The sequence below is a fragment of the Mirounga angustirostris genome, unplaced genomic scaffold, assembly GCF_029215605.1.
Source record: "Mirounga angustirostris isolate CCGP_5_RB_7025 unplaced genomic scaffold, mMirAng1.0.hap1 SCAF_1, whole genome shotgun sequence".
Classification (NCBI taxonomy): Eukaryota; Metazoa; Chordata; class Mammalia; order Carnivora; family Phocidae; genus Mirounga; species Mirounga angustirostris.
The window spans coordinates 30,578,642-30,594,194 of record NW_026991709.1 but is presented as its reverse complement, the minus strand read 5'-3'; the positions used below and the strand labels follow the sequence as shown (position 1 = coordinate 30,594,194).

At 36.2% G+C, this 15,553-nt stretch overlaps 1 protein-coding gene across 3 annotated transcripts in view; it reads right to left on the bottom strand.

Annotated features, from left to right (window-relative positions):
- The window catches only part of ROBO2 (roundabout guidance receptor 2), a 589,127-nt gene that overhangs the window by 164,766 nt on the left and 408,808 nt on the right, over positions 1–15,553 (bottom strand). For all 3 annotated transcript variants that reach the window (XM_064580151.1, XM_045902670.3, XM_045902671.3), the window contains exons 3-4: positions 12,444–12,601; positions 9,523–9,643 (exon numbers count right to left, since the gene is read on the bottom strand). In XM_064580151.1, the coding sequence (XP_064436221.1) occupies positions 9,523–9,643; positions 12,444–12,601 (279 nt within the window). The remainder of the gene's footprint in view (positions 1–9,522; positions 9,644–12,443; positions 12,602–15,553) is intronic.

Genomic DNA, 15,553 nt, shown 5'->3' with positions numbered 1-15,553 from the left:
TTTAAAAGTAATATGCTAAAATCATGCCTACTAAAATCAGGAATAAGATGGACATGCCAACATTAATGATCAATAAGAAAAAAAAGAAAGTGTGAGAGTATTGGAGAACAGAATAATAATTTTGATAATTAATAATTGCAACAAAAAAAAAAGAATTACATAGGATCATTGCAGCAAGACTGGCAGTATTGGAAAATGGGTGCTTTTAGGAAAAATTGTGGCAGACTCATACACTGCAAAACTAGTAAGTCATGGGAATGATAAAGTTACCTCTGTCGGTCTATCATCTATCTAACATGGAAAATTTTCATGGCATGATGCTAACTACAAAGTAAATTGTATAACAGTATGTGAGACTAGTTCCATTAAAACACACATGAATATTTTCAGGCCAAGTTTTTGTATGCTTCCTTTAACATGTTACCTGTCACAAAATTGCAACATATGAATGTAATTAATCCAAAGGGTAAACTTTACATTAGACTCGTTACAAAGCCAAAGTTACTAAAAGCAAAGTTGTCTCTTCATCCTGGGACACCATAGGATCCTTGAGGGTTTTTTGGCTATCATATGTGTTCTAAGCCCTACTGTTTTGTATGGAGACACGTGGAAGAACCTAATTTATAATTTCAAGAATAAGGAAGATATAGGCTCCCCCGCTGTTGTTCTGATGAACTCAGCAGGAGTGGACAACTTCGCAATGAACTTTCACTATTCCCTTCTGCCCTCAAGCAGAGTCTAGCTGCCTAGCAACTAGATAACCACAGGAGAGTATGTGGTATAGAATTTTTGGAAGCCTAACATTGGCTCATGATGGAAAATGTAATTCAATTGATAGGAAAGAAAAAAGAAAAGACAATGCAAAGAACAAGCCAGATAAAAGTCACGTGCACATATATAGGGCACATCAAGATGGGTTTTATACTTGAGTATCTTTGGTTGTACCTTCCAACAAAGTGACATTGACATTTACTAATACATTAGAGTTTGGTCATAACTTTTAAAGTATTATTCTGGGGATTTCCATAGCACCCATTACAATAATTATCTCTAAATTATATTATTCATTATTCTAATTGTTTTCTGCTAATTATACTAAAATCACCTTCTACCTCAATTTTAACCACCTACAAAAAAACACTTTGTTAAAAACTGTAGGTGTGCCTATCAGTTATTTAAATGGAAATACGTCTTTTGTAAGAATTATTTTCCAGTTTCCATAACTAGACTTTATTCCCAGAAAATCTGAGAACCAGAAACATGAATATTAAAGATAAAGAATTTGTCCAGGTAGAAAACACATTTTTGAAGGCTTCGCCACTATTATCATGAGCTAACATAAAGCCATGCCTCTTTCAGACACAAATTGCAAAAATTACAAGGAAAGGTCTTGGGGTTTACCATTTTGTGTCAAAATCATCTGCAAATAAATGTAAAGTTAGAAGGATTAGAGAGTAAGTTGATGAGTAATCACATTCGATACCCACTAATGCCCATGGAGTTTGTACTCCATGAAGCTTTGTGCAATTAAAATAAATTTATATGAAAACATCTTGAACCACTAAATCATAAGCAAACTTAATTTTGAGGCATGTAAAATAAGGTCACTGATTTTTCCATGTTATCACCTTATGTCTGATCACATATTGAAAATCAGGGGGAGAAATCTCAAGGGTTGTTTTCTGACTGCTTATCAATTAGAGTCCCTCCGAATGCCCTGATCCCTAATTACATAGCCATGGAGTGATCGGAGGCAATGTCTTTGCCAATACAATTAACATTTTTTTTAAATGTGAGATTAAATGGATTGGAATCACCTGCATAACTTGCTTACAAGGTTAATCTCTCTTGAGACAGTAGTGTTATTTAGCAGCGTGGTACTATGTAAAGTACAGCTTTCAAGTAGTCAGGTCAATTTAGTTTCAAATTGGCATTCTGGAAAACGCAACTCTGTGTGTGGCTGCAATAAAATCAAATGCCAAGTCTCACTATAGTTATGCCAATAATGTTCAGAAAACAAAATGTTCACTTTCATACAAAATACAGTAAGTCTGAAATGCGGTTGCATAATATCTCTTAAGTTTCTTATTTACATGTGACAAAGAAGGAAATTAAATCCCCAGTGAACAAATTTCTTTTCTCAACTATAGGCAGTCTTTGACTATGGCTATAAAATTGGCAATGGCTGTGTCATGACAGCTATAACTAGGATCATCTTAACAATTTTTAAAATAAACTTTGTTTGACATTCGGAAAGCGGTGTTGCAGCAATAATTATGTAGGTAGAGTCCTTTAAGTCCTTTAAGTCCAATATAACCAAAGCTATGCAATAAAAGGACAGTAGAGCTACCCAGTGCTTGTAAACCTTATCTTTAACTTTAGCTGACCCCGAAGTACTCGCCACCCTATGGTGTCTATTAAATCGGAAAGTCAGATGGCTAGCCTTAGTATGTCTCTTTTTATTTAACTGGGCATGCATGAGGGGACGGGGTTATGATAGCCATTGAATGTGAATTATTGTGCCCTTCCAAAACAGACTGGATGATAATGATCAGTCTGTGTGAATGTGATTAAATTAAGCCTGGCTGCATTAATTTCTTTTTTTGCCAAGAATTTTCTTTGTCTGAGAGAAACCATCCTGTGAGGCAAAGACAAACATAGGTAAGTGTTTTCGGAGGGGAAAATGCTTCTCTCACCATATTTTAGAGGCAAAGTTTCATGCTATTGCTCATAACGTGATGCAAAAGTTCCCCTGGGAGCAGGGCACATGTCTATTCATCTTACTACTTTATTAAATATTTGAACAGGGCCTTGCACATAGGAGGTGTTCAATAGATGTTTGTTAAATGAGGTAATGGATAAAAAATAATTTGCTGTTCTAAAGTCTATAAGTAAGTATTATTTAAAAGAACTATATTACTCTCAAAAATCTTGATTTTAATGATGACTTATATTTGGAATTCTTACATGAAGGCCACAGGTTTTCAACAAAACTTGGATATTTCTAAGAGTTGGTTCTCTTCTCTCATAGCTTTTTCTCCCAGTATCTCAACTACATTCAGGCTACCACCTATAATCTCTCCTCTAATAACTGAAAATCAGCATCACCAGCCCCACCCTCTGTACTCATCTCCAATGAAATGGCGACTTCCCAGTTGGATTACCCTACCATGAAAGCCATCAATTGACACAGAGATTCCGATAGTTTTTTTTTGTATGAACAACAATAGATCACTTGCCATTTGAAGAAAGCCTCCAGTGTAAAAGATAGAACAACGTAGGGAAGGGTGTGGGGAGGAAGTCAGAAGAAATAAAAGCAGGAAACATCACAAGAAAATTTTATTTGAAAAAAAAGGGTTAGTAAAATCCTAAAATGCAAGAGAATTTAAGCTATCCATGAAACAAGAACAGAATATTATAAATAAGGAAGAATGAAAGAAAAGAAAGACCTGGGAGGTTTAACATCAAATTAACAAATACATGTTTGACATATAAACTGAATAAAAAAGATGGGAGAGGATAACTCCCTGAATTATTTAGATAGAGAGTTTTTAGATTATAATTGCTCACCAAGGGTCCAGCCAGTAAAATGAAAAAAAGTGCCAAGCCAAGGCATAGTATTGAAACATTTCAAACACTGGAATAAAGATACAGTACTAAAACTGGAAAGAGAAAAAAAAAAGAGAGAGAAAACTGACCACATAGGAGTCAGAAGCCCAGTAGACTTCTAAGAGCCAAAGCAGAAGCTGAATGATTTTAGAGTGGTGATTTAAATATCCTGAGAAATGCTTTTGTAAACTAGAATTTTATAACCAGCCAAAGTATCAATTAAGTTTCAGAAAGAATATATGCATTTTGCCCTTATTTGCTCTAGGCGCCAGTCAAAGAGAAGGCAGGAGAGAGACACTCTTCTGACACAGGACTTAACCAAGACAGAAACAAAGGCATGGTGCAGGAAACAGAATCCAGCATGAGAGAAAAGGGGAAATAAATATCAGCATGAGCTTCTGGAGTAGATCTAAACTAGCCCAGTCAGATTGGCAGGAGGTCTGAGGCCTCCAGGAAGGCTGTAGCAAGGTGGGGGGGACTTAATAGCTAAGTAGAATTTAGAGGATTTCGAACCTTCCATTAGAGGTTTCAAGAACTCATGACGGATGTAGACAAACACACATAAAAGAAAAAAAAAATAGGTTTATTACTAACTCAAAGAAGAACAAATAAGTGCCAGAAAAGAAATGCCATCGTAATAGCATAACACTAAGCTCAGTCCATAATTACATGGTTATAATAACTCATTCTGAATCTTAATATAACCAATGTTTCTAAAGTCAATACACTGAAGGACAGATAGAAGGGGAGTGGAGGTGAGAATGTGGGAAAGGGGATATAAGTGGGCCAAATCATCGTCTTGCAAATAGAAAGCCAAAATAATATATAAAACTGCAGAATAAGGACATATTTAAAAATATGGAAATAAATCCCATAAGAAAAAGATAAAACAGGCTTGTAGAAATGCTCAAAGATGAGGAATATGTGCATGCGTGTGTGTGTGTGTGTGTGTGTACTGGAAGGAGGGGTAGGGCTAAATATTTCTGTGTTTCGTTATAAGTATAGTAATACTTCTAATGTCTATTGGAAATGTAACATATGAAATCTTTTTTTCATGGATTCCTTTGATAAACATTTAAAAATCATTTGGGGGACAGGGCACCTGGGTGGTTCAATCGGTTAAGCTTCTGCCTTGGGCTCAGGTCATGATCTCAGGGTCCTGGGCCTGCTCATCAGAGAATCAGCTTCTGCCTCTCACTCTCCCTCTGTGCACGCTCTCTCTCAGATAATAAATAAAAATCTTTTAAAAATCGGGGCGCCTGGGTGGCTCAGTCGTTAAGCATCTGCCTTCGGCTCAGGTCATGATCCCAGGGTCCTGGGATCGAGTCCCACATCAGGCTCCCTGCTCGGCAGGAAGCCCGCTTCTCCCTCTCCCACTCCCCCTGCTTGTGTTCCTGCTCTCACTATCTCTCTGTCAAATAAATAAATAAAATCTTTAAAAAAAAAATCTTTTAAAAATATAAATAAATAAAAAATAAAAGTCATTTCAGGGGCACCTGGGTCGTTGGGTGGATTAAGTGTCTGACTTTGGCTCAGGCCATGATTTCATGACCTGAGCTCAGCAGGGAGTATGCTTGTCCCTCTGCCCCTCTCATGCTCTCTCTTTCTCTCTCTCTCTCAAATAAATAAACAAAATCTTTAAAAAAATAAATAAATAAAAATCATTTGGAAAAAAAATTGTTATTTTTAAGTGATAGTTAAATTTTGGATAACAGATAGCCCAAACTTACCCATAATTAGAAATTTAATTATGTAATTCTAGTTTCTCTGACTTCAGGATCTTTAGAAGTTAATTAACATATGTAAAGTGCTAGGGAGTATTCTTTTTTTTTTTTTTTTAAAGATTTTATTTATTTATTTGACAGAGAGATAGACAGCGCACACAAGCAGGGTGAGTGGCAGGCAGAGGCAGAGGGAGAAGCAGGCTCCCCGCAGAGCAGGGGGAGCCCGATATGGGACTCGATCCCAGGACCCCGGGATCATGACCTGAGCAGAAGGCAGTCACTTAACCAACTGAGCCACCCAGGCACCCTAGGGAGTATTCTTTATGAAGGCATCTGGAGTGTGCCATAGATTTTAGTGTCCATTAACACTATGATGCCTACCTCTTAATTTTAGATTTGGTACTGCCCACTTAACTAAGCTGTTATGTATGGCCAACAAATATTAAAGGACAAACAGGATAAATGATGCATGGCGGAGGGCAGAGTATATTTTGAAAATGAAGTTACACTGATCTCTCTGTCTACGTAAGAGATCTTTAAAATATAAGCTACAATTTTCAAACTAAAAAAAACCAAAAAACAAAAAAAACCCTTCTAAGTTCAAGCCTACTTACTAAAGAACCAAAATACTTACCAAAGGCTTTTGTATTAGCCATGACCTATTACTCCTTTTGCTGTTTTTCTTGCCATTTAGAAGTGAATTATACTTTTTGAACAATTAATATTATCAGTTACTTTTTCTGTATAACATATTTTAAAGATGGAGTTGCAAAGGACAAGTAAAAATTTTCTGTTAGCTACGGAGGGGTTATAGTAGCCAAATTTTTTATTTAAAGCAGAATTGCTGCTCCTTGAAAATAAAATTGAGAGGGAGGGAGGGAGGGGTAAAGTGTAGCCAGTTATACGTTTATAAACCCTAGGTCAGAAATACTAATATCTAACAACGATGAAATATAAAGAAGTTTATTAGAAAACATGTACTAGACACAAAAGCACCAAAATAACATAAAGAAGCCCCCACTATTCATAGCACCCTAGTTCTTTTCTCTCAGAATTGAGCAAAGTACAGAAGGGATCCTTCTCATGCAATCCTGGTCACGTCCTTGATTTGGACAATCACTACTGATTTTATATTTTATTTCTGGGTTTGGATGTTGTTTTCGTCAGTAATGGAGATTTTCGGTCTTTTTCTTCAACTTAATATTGTACTTATAACCCCTTGGGTCGGTTCTGACTAGTTTACACCATCAGATAAATGTTCTCAGCTTCTTAAATCAATTCTTCCAGAGGTATGGCCACTAGACAAATTCAATCTTTTTGGTTTATAGCTATTTTCAAAATAATTTAGAAGTAACACTGTAACTCCTGACATATTTAAGGATCTCCTGTAGTTCTCGTCACGTCTTTAGGGAACGTAGGGTGAATATTTCATAACACAGTCACATTTTGGTAAGTCTAATTGCTGGGGTAATGACATTAAACCCTTTCAGTTTCCTTCTGAAGGCAGTATGTACTGTTACAATGCAACATTTTTCTGTTCCAAAGCTTGTGGCAGTTACAGAAAAATAGTAATGAGTGTTTCTTTAAATAGAACAGCTGTACTTGCGGGTTTTCAATGCTAATGTTCAGTGACCACTAATTTTATATCTAACCAGGCAAAACTGTATTTTATTCATTATGGAGTAAAACACATTTTGAGACTCTTAAGGCTGACTGCATGAAATTTAAGGGCAAACTGATACTTGTCTGAGCTCTGCAGGACAGAAATTTACATGCATACTTTGAACAATTTTATTTTTACTATTCAATTCCTTTAATGAATTATGGGATTTCCCCTGGTTCTGTCATTTGGGACTTCAAGCTGCTTAGCATCTATAAGGAATATTACCAAAGATTACTCGGTACTCAAAGTGATTGGAAAGAGAGGCCTGCACTCGAGTACATATTCACAAAGCACATCTTAACACTCTAAATGTAATAGAAATCATAATATGGCTCTTTTGCATAGTAGCGTTCCCATTACACCACGGGATGGCACATCTCAAACTGCAAAAGAGATTTCTTTCAGAAAGGATGCAGGATTCTGATGCTACCCTCAAACATGTTCTGCAGTAATGACCATCAATAAAATCTTACCGTAATTCATAGAACCAGAAGATAATTTTGCTGGCACAAAAAATTATTTAAAAATCACACTTATCTCTTGTGTTTCAAAAAAAAAAATCACATAATATGGGGTGCCTGGGTGGCTCAGTTGGCTGGGCATCTGACTCTTGATTTCTGCTCAGGTCGTGATCTCAGGGTCATGAGATTGAGCCCCATGTTGGGCTCTGCTCAGCAGGGAGTTTGCTGGTCTGGTGGAGATTCTCTCTCCCTCTGCCCCTCTACCCACTAGCACACTCATGCTCTCTGTCTCAAAAATAAATAAATAAAATCTTTTTAAAAAATCACATAATATCAACAATAGTTAAATCTTTTAAGACAGAGATACATACGCACACATATGTATGTGTGTATATGTGTATGTGTATGTATACACGTGTGTGTGTGTATCCATACAGAGACTTAAATGGTATTTCAATGACTTCTAAAGGAATGTTTCATTTTCCAATATCTTTAGGATCCCTATTTTCCCTAATTTTCTGTCACTTTATTTCTCTTTCAATTTTCCACAGCTGCCTTATAGTATTTTCCTTTTTTCTTTACTCTGACATCTTTATTATCCTCTCTTTTCTCCTTCCTAATGCTCTCTTCACAATTTCTCTGAAACAGATCTAATCAAGTTTTTTTTTTTTGTTTTTTTTTTTTAAGTAGGCACCATACCCAGTGTGGAGCACAAAGTGGGGCTTGAACTCCTGAGATCAAGACCTGAGCTGATATCAAGAGTCTGACGCTCAACTGACTGCCACCCAGGCACCCCCAGATCTAATCAAGTTTTAGTCCATTAATCATATTACACCAATAAAGAGTCCCTTGGCTCTTAAATTGAAAAAAACATGAATATCATAGCAATGAAGTAGGGAAGTTGAAGGGGCTCCATTTTAGAAACACTCCATCTCTGCTGTTTTTCTGTGAGGCACCATTTACTCATGTTCCATATTTTGCCTCTGAATAAGCCAAAGCAGCTCTGTTCCCGCTTGAAGGGGGAAGCGAGAAGGTTAATCATTCTCTGAGTTTTTGTCTTAGGCCCCAAACACCTGACAACATGTAATGAGAGTCAGATCCCAAACATGTTCCAGGGTATTAGCTTCCAACAAACTTCGGCTGATAATGGCATCAATACCCCTATCTTCGGTCATTTATGGAATAACACCTATTGTTCACCCAACACTTGCATGTGATTGACCGTACCCTGGATTCCTGGAGGAACAGATACTCTATACCCTTTTCTAATATAAACCCCTAACCATAAGCAACAACAAAACTCATTCTTCTCTCCTTTCTGAGTCTCTCAGACACTTTGTCTGCTATTCTGTCTGTCACTCACACTATTCAATAAACTCTATTTTCACTTTCTCTGGCTCACGTTTGATTTCTATCCTGTGTGAAGCCAAGGACCCTCTTGGTTGGTCCTGTGGGATCTTCCCCTGGGTTCTTGGACCCAGCCTGCCTACATCAGCAAGACAGTTTATTTGTTGTTGTTGTTGTTGTTTTTAATTTTGAATACGTGTATGTATTTGCGTGTGTGTGTATGTGTGTATGCAGCTAGCTAGTTCTTTAAATCACAAGCTATACTGTAAATATTTCAATATGAAATTTTTTAAAGTAGAAAACAAGTGAAATGTCTTTGCACTTCACTAATATAAAACAAGAAAACCAAAAAACTTATCCTCTGTCTTGCACATAAAAAATACTTGATAAATATATCACAGTGAATAAATCTTAAATATAATATCGCAAACAGAATTTGAGAAAGATCAAGTTTTTACATTCTGATGAAAGGCAAATCCTATAAATATATACAAATAAAGTAAATGAATTATTGTTTAAAAAGTTCTATTTTCCTTAGATGGAAGATTTCATCTGAAAGACAGAACCAGAAAACAAGGCAAATCTAGTCCTTCACTACTCACCAGAAGTGATCAGAACCTGCCCCTATACGACCTGGTGTTTAGTATCAACAAATACATTTAACATCAAAGGAAAAGTATATATAAATAGCAATTTATAATTTAAAAGAGAGTTTTACCAAAGACAGTCAGCTCTGCTGGATCACTGTCTCTTTCTCCCACCATATTGGTGCCAACACAGGTATACATCCCTGCATCACTTTTCCTGGTATTGGAGATCATCAGTTTTCCACCACGGATCTGTTAAAATTAAAAAAAAAGAAGAAGAAGAAGAAGAAAGAAAAGACAAGAAAAAGAAAAAAGAGGAAGGGAAAAAAGAAAAAAAAAAGGAAAAGAAAAGAGAGAAAGAAAATGCAAAGTAAAATAAACAGCAAAGAGAAGGTGACTAATAAATAATTTTGAATATTTAGGCAGAACATTTTTTTTCCTAAAGGAAATAGCTCAGTGTCTAAGACCAAAACTTTCCCCCTATTTTGGCATCTGCATGTGTTTTTTCTTCTCTTAACTTCTCCCTCAGGATAAGCCTTCATATTCCCTTTCTAGAAAATGCTTTTGGGCATTCTTTCTCTTTCTTGTCTGGTCCTATTTTGACATTTGTGACTGCTTACACCAAATCCTAGTGGTTGTCTTCACTCTGAAGTAGGTTGAATGAATTGCTATTGATATTTGTTATCAGAAAGAAGCACTAGATAACCGTTTTTGGTACTATAATGAAACTGAACTGACACAGAGGGATTCAACAAGCATTTACTGAGTACCTCTATGGGCTGGGCAGTGTTCTAGATGTTTGAGATTCAGGAGTAAACCAAATAATAATAAACCTCTGCCTTCATGGAGCTTAAATTTCAATTTTTAGCTTTAATTATCTGTCTCACCTTGATTCTATGTATGAGATAATTTTTGAAGAGGAGGGCAGGTTGGATAAAAATATTTTTTTTTTAAGTGATGAGAGTATGAGTTGGTGTAAATCATTGGCTTCTACTAGGTGCTTCCTAATTGTTTCTTAAGTGAGAAGCATTTATTGACCAAATAAACCAAATAATATGTTAAAATGTCTATTTGTTAAAGAGGATATTGAAGCAGAATTAGATTTTTAGTATGTGTATCACCAACTCATGGCTTCTTTTCCAATTTTTTTTCTTTATATTTATGTAATTCAACAATCTTAACATCACAATGACTGAATGTTCTTAAAGAGATAGAAGAGAAGAACGTGCTGGTTTCCTCTGTTAATTTTTATCTCATAGACAAAGAAAACCCATGTAGGTATGTTCTCAATGGATATATTTCAGGCTCTGAAACTTGTCATGTCCCAGAAAGGGACTTTCAATTTTGTTTTTACATGGGAAGAAAAGACTGCCAACCTGTTCTTAATTATGTGCTGTGGAGTATAATAAACTGTAGGTTATAAAAATGGCCATGGAGGCCATTTCTCCTCCCCCTGAAACTGAGTTTGGCAATATAACTTGATTTGACCAATGAAACTAAAGCAATGTTTCAGCAGACGAAAAGTGTTCTCAAATTGAGACTTGTCTTTCCTTGCTGGAATCTTGAGACCACCATGGGAACCAGTCTGAGCTGGTCTGCTGGAAAATTAGAGGCCAAGAGAAGAACCAGGATGCCCAGCTGAGTATAAGTCAATGGCCAGACATGTAAGGTTACCCTAGATCATCCAGCTGCCAGCACATCTTTTAAACAGGCCACAGAAGCATGAGAAAACCTAGCAAAGATGAGCCAAGCTGGCCCAGAATAAAGAATTGTCATCTTACCCACAGAATCATAGTCTAAATAAAATGGTTATTATAAGTCATTGTATTTTGTGGTGGTTTGTTATAAAGCGAAAATTAAATGATGCAAACATGAACTAGAAAGCCTTCAACAGTGATTTTACTCTATCACCAGGAGCATATTTTCATGTTTGGTATCCAAGCACAGACCACTGAGAACCAAATTCTCCCTGGTAATGTAGCTCCTCATGGTGTCGAGAGTTCAAGCCAGAATCACATGAATATATATTGTGAGCTCTTATGTGGCCTATCCGGTTATGATGTAACCACGATGCATACATTACAAAAACCTTCATTATAAAATATTTTTAAAGATAATAGACCCTAGACTATATAGACTTTTTATAGAAATGGCACGTTTGTTCAGTTAAATGAGACATTATTTTAAGTAAAATATATTTATTCTCAATAATTGTACTGAATATAAAAATTATACTAAGAATAGCATCAGAAGTTTGAAGCATTATCTACTATTTCAGTGAACTGGTTCCCATAAGCATCACAAACAAACCTTGAGTGGATCCTCTAAAAATATAAAATAATTATATGCCATTCCCCTTCTCTACCTCTTTACAATGTTCTGGGTGTCTCATTTTGATATTAATCAAGTGATGAACCTAATCATCAATATCCTTGAAAGCAGACTATTTTTCTACAAGAGCTAAACTGCAGAATCAAAAAAGTCACGTTTACTTTGATTTTACTTTATACCTCTTAAACTTTTAAATGAATTCATGTAAAAAACTTTAGTTATAAATATTAAATTTGAAAACTGGAAAAGGTGCTTGAAGTACTCATTACCTCACATTATTTTCTCTTATAATTTTGAAAATAAGTGCTAAAAGAAATGTTCTCGTTAATATGGCTTACAGCCATCATTTACCCTTTATCACTCAGGTGAAACTACATAATCAAAAGATGCATTTGAGATGTTAAAAAGAACTTTGTCACCTTTGTACTGCAAAGATATATATACCTTTACATATTCATATATATCTACATATTCATATCTTTTCATATTCAGATTGGTACAAATATTAATATATCATCTACACTTGATTTCTATAATTTTTGTGTCTTTGAAGCCTCATCCTAAAGTTTTAGTTCTCAGTTTTTTTTTCTCAGTCCTTTCAAATGCAGTGTAAATGGTCATTAGCATTCAGTACATGTCTACAATTTCATTAGCAATAAAATATATCCATTTGAAGACTTGATAGTCAATCTCTGTAAGCATTAATTTTAATTTAACTCACACTTATTCTTTCTTCCTTGTCATCAATTCGAACTTTGTCTTTCTTCCAGTAGATGGTGGGTTCTGGGTGTCCCCTGGGAGGCTGGCACTCCAAGATCGCAGGCTCTCCAGCAGCCACTACAACATCTGTGGGATTTTGCCGGAAGTCATCTCGTAACACTAAAGGAAAACAATTGTAGTGAAAGAAAACTCAATGACAGTAACTTTAGCTTTCTCTGGCAAAACGTAACTTCACGTCTTACTTACTTTGTTCTAATAAAAATTAAATATTTACTGAGAAACATAGCCGTGCCCGTCTTAAAACATTCTAGGGCCAACCTAAATGTTCAACAGGGAAATGGCTGACTGTAGGATCATGTATCTTTGCTATAAAATCTGCTTTAAAATATAACAAAAGCCTAAGGAAAATAAGAAATACTCATGATATAGTTTTGAGATTTAATACTCAAGGTACAAAATTGTTTATGCAGTATGATCCCATTTTCTATAAAGAAAAAGCATAATGTGTATATGCATAATATGTATATAAAAACACTAAATAAATCATCAAGTCATACTTAAAACCCCAAAACAAGTCATGTGCACATGGTCTGTGAGCACGTATGCATATCAGTCTGGGAGGGGAAATGGGGTGAGGACTCTTTGAGAACGCCCTTTCTCATGACATGAATATAGACAAGATCCACACTGTTTTCATTACACTTCAGAAGATGGACTCATTGTTCACCCTGCAATGCACTAACACCCACATACACAGGGCTACATTTTCATTCTCCGTGCATCTCCACCTGCCAAGCGACATCTGGGCAGCGTGACATTCAGAGCAGAGATATTCCTTATAGCAGTTTGGCCAGTCTGAATTTCCCCTCCTTTCATTAGGAGAACAGCAGGTTGGACCTCCATTGTAACCTCCGAAAATCTGGCATGCCTGGCTCTCCAAATGTCACCTATCTATCTGTGTGTGCTTTTCTTTGGCTGGCAAGATGAAAAGCCTGGAGAAATGACTTGGCCCTATCAGATTGCAGAATGCTGGGTTTCTTTAGCAAATAAACTATTTTAGGGGAAACAGTCAAAAAAAGTAGTTGAGACCAGGCTTATACCATATACCTCAACTGCCTCTGCCTTTTCTAACTGCCTTGACTTTCTTATTCCTTTGTATTCCAACACTGACAACTTTATTTCCTAAGTGTATCGAAGGGAAAACACACACACATGCACATACAGTGTCTTATATGTATGTTTATACATAAATTGGTTAAGCTGTTTGAAATCAAAATTAGGTAGCTTCTGCTAGCCTGTTATGTGAATCATCTGCTACAAATGTGGATTGGGTCACACCAACTGCCTTTGATGTCCTATAGTGAGACCTACTTCAGCACTCTGCTCCTTTGTTGGGCGAAGTCTCTAGGTTAATTGTCATTCTCCAAATAAATAAAAATTCCCTGGTCTGAAAATAGCTCCAGAGAGACAACTGAGTGACTTCTAGGGCTTTTCTTCTCTTGTCTCTTGCAACACATCCTTTAACAGGGGTTTCCATCTTAATGAAGTCACGGCCTTTCTGAGATTAGAGAACCTCGTCTCCTATTGAAGGAACAGTAAGAAAGAACTCAGCACAAATTGCTCACTCTCAGTTTATAAGCTGATTAATTTACTGCTTTTGCTGCTAAGGAAATGTGTTCCATTTTAGCACGGTGAACTGCACATTTTTGGTTCTCTTGTCTCACTGGCAAGAGAGGTTTGATTTATATGCATAAGGATTTGCTTCTGAATGGGCTCAGAGAAGTGTGCATTTAAATGTGACATGCAGGCAGGGGGATGGGAAGGGGTTAACACTGTGGTTCCCTTTTGCAGGTAAATCCTCCTGGGAAAGCAAGCTGGTGACTCATTTATATTCTAAATACAGAACAGCTGCCTATTTATGCAATGTTAAGACATGCAAAAATATGGTAACAGAGTGGTGAGCACCCCAACAATATCCGGAACTGGCAACAAATGGTGTTTTGGCAGGCCCTCAATCTGTTCCAAAATGACACATCTGGCCAGTTGAAGGACCTTCTCTAGAACTGGTCTCTTAACAAATGACATGCCAAAAAGGTACTTAAGGCCATTGCAAATCATTCAGAAACAGTGTTTCATCAATTTGCAACAAGCCAAATTAAGGAAAAAAAAAAAATTAAAGGTCCTTTGACACGGAGGACAAAAAGGAGAAAAATATCATAACAAACTAAGGACTGCTCCTCTTAAACAATATAACATGTGTTTATGGCATTCACAAAAAAGAAAATGACTCCAATTTGCAAATGAAACCAAGAAATCTAACATCAACTGTAATTTTAGGCTTTCAGACTATTCACCCAGAGAGTAGGGTGAGATAATAGTATAATTGGTACTGTACCCTCTTCAACAGGGAAAATGCTCTTTGGGGTTTGTATAGCATTTAGTTAATTCATTTTTTTGCTTAGTGATACCATTTCTTTTACCCTAAGTCTTTGAGGTAATAAAATGGGTTTCTTCTTTCTCTCAAAGAAAACAGTCAAGGGGAATACATCCTTTTCATCAGGTCCTAGCACAGAAGACCGAAAACTTACTCTTAGCAAAAAGTAAAGCCATTTTTACTCTTTTCAAACTGTAAAAAAGGATAGGTATGTTCTGATATTTGCTTACATGTTTCTGAGGTTTGTAGATCCATTCCTTAATATAAGCAAAATAAAATGAAATAATATCTATTGTTTCCCATTTTTGTGCTAATTTTTCATTTCTGTCTTGGATTTTGCCCTATACTTTATTGCAGGTGATAAAGAAAACAAAGTATTCCCTATAGTAAAGAATTCATGCATTTTGGATGAAGGGAAGTAAAATGGTCTTGTAAATGTAGAAAAGCAAGGCAAGTCCAAATTAAGTCTGTATTTTTTTTTCTCCTGAGCCCCTATTGTAGAAAGAATTGAGAGCAACATTTTTGATGTGGCTTGACGAGTAAGCCAAAGCAAGGGTACGCAGCAATATGTGTAATGTGTAACTAAAGCTCCAAACAGGTCTTTAAGTAGAGTGAAAAGAAATCAACCTGATTAACCGAGAAAAGAATCTGGTTACAATGATAAAAGCTTAGAGGGC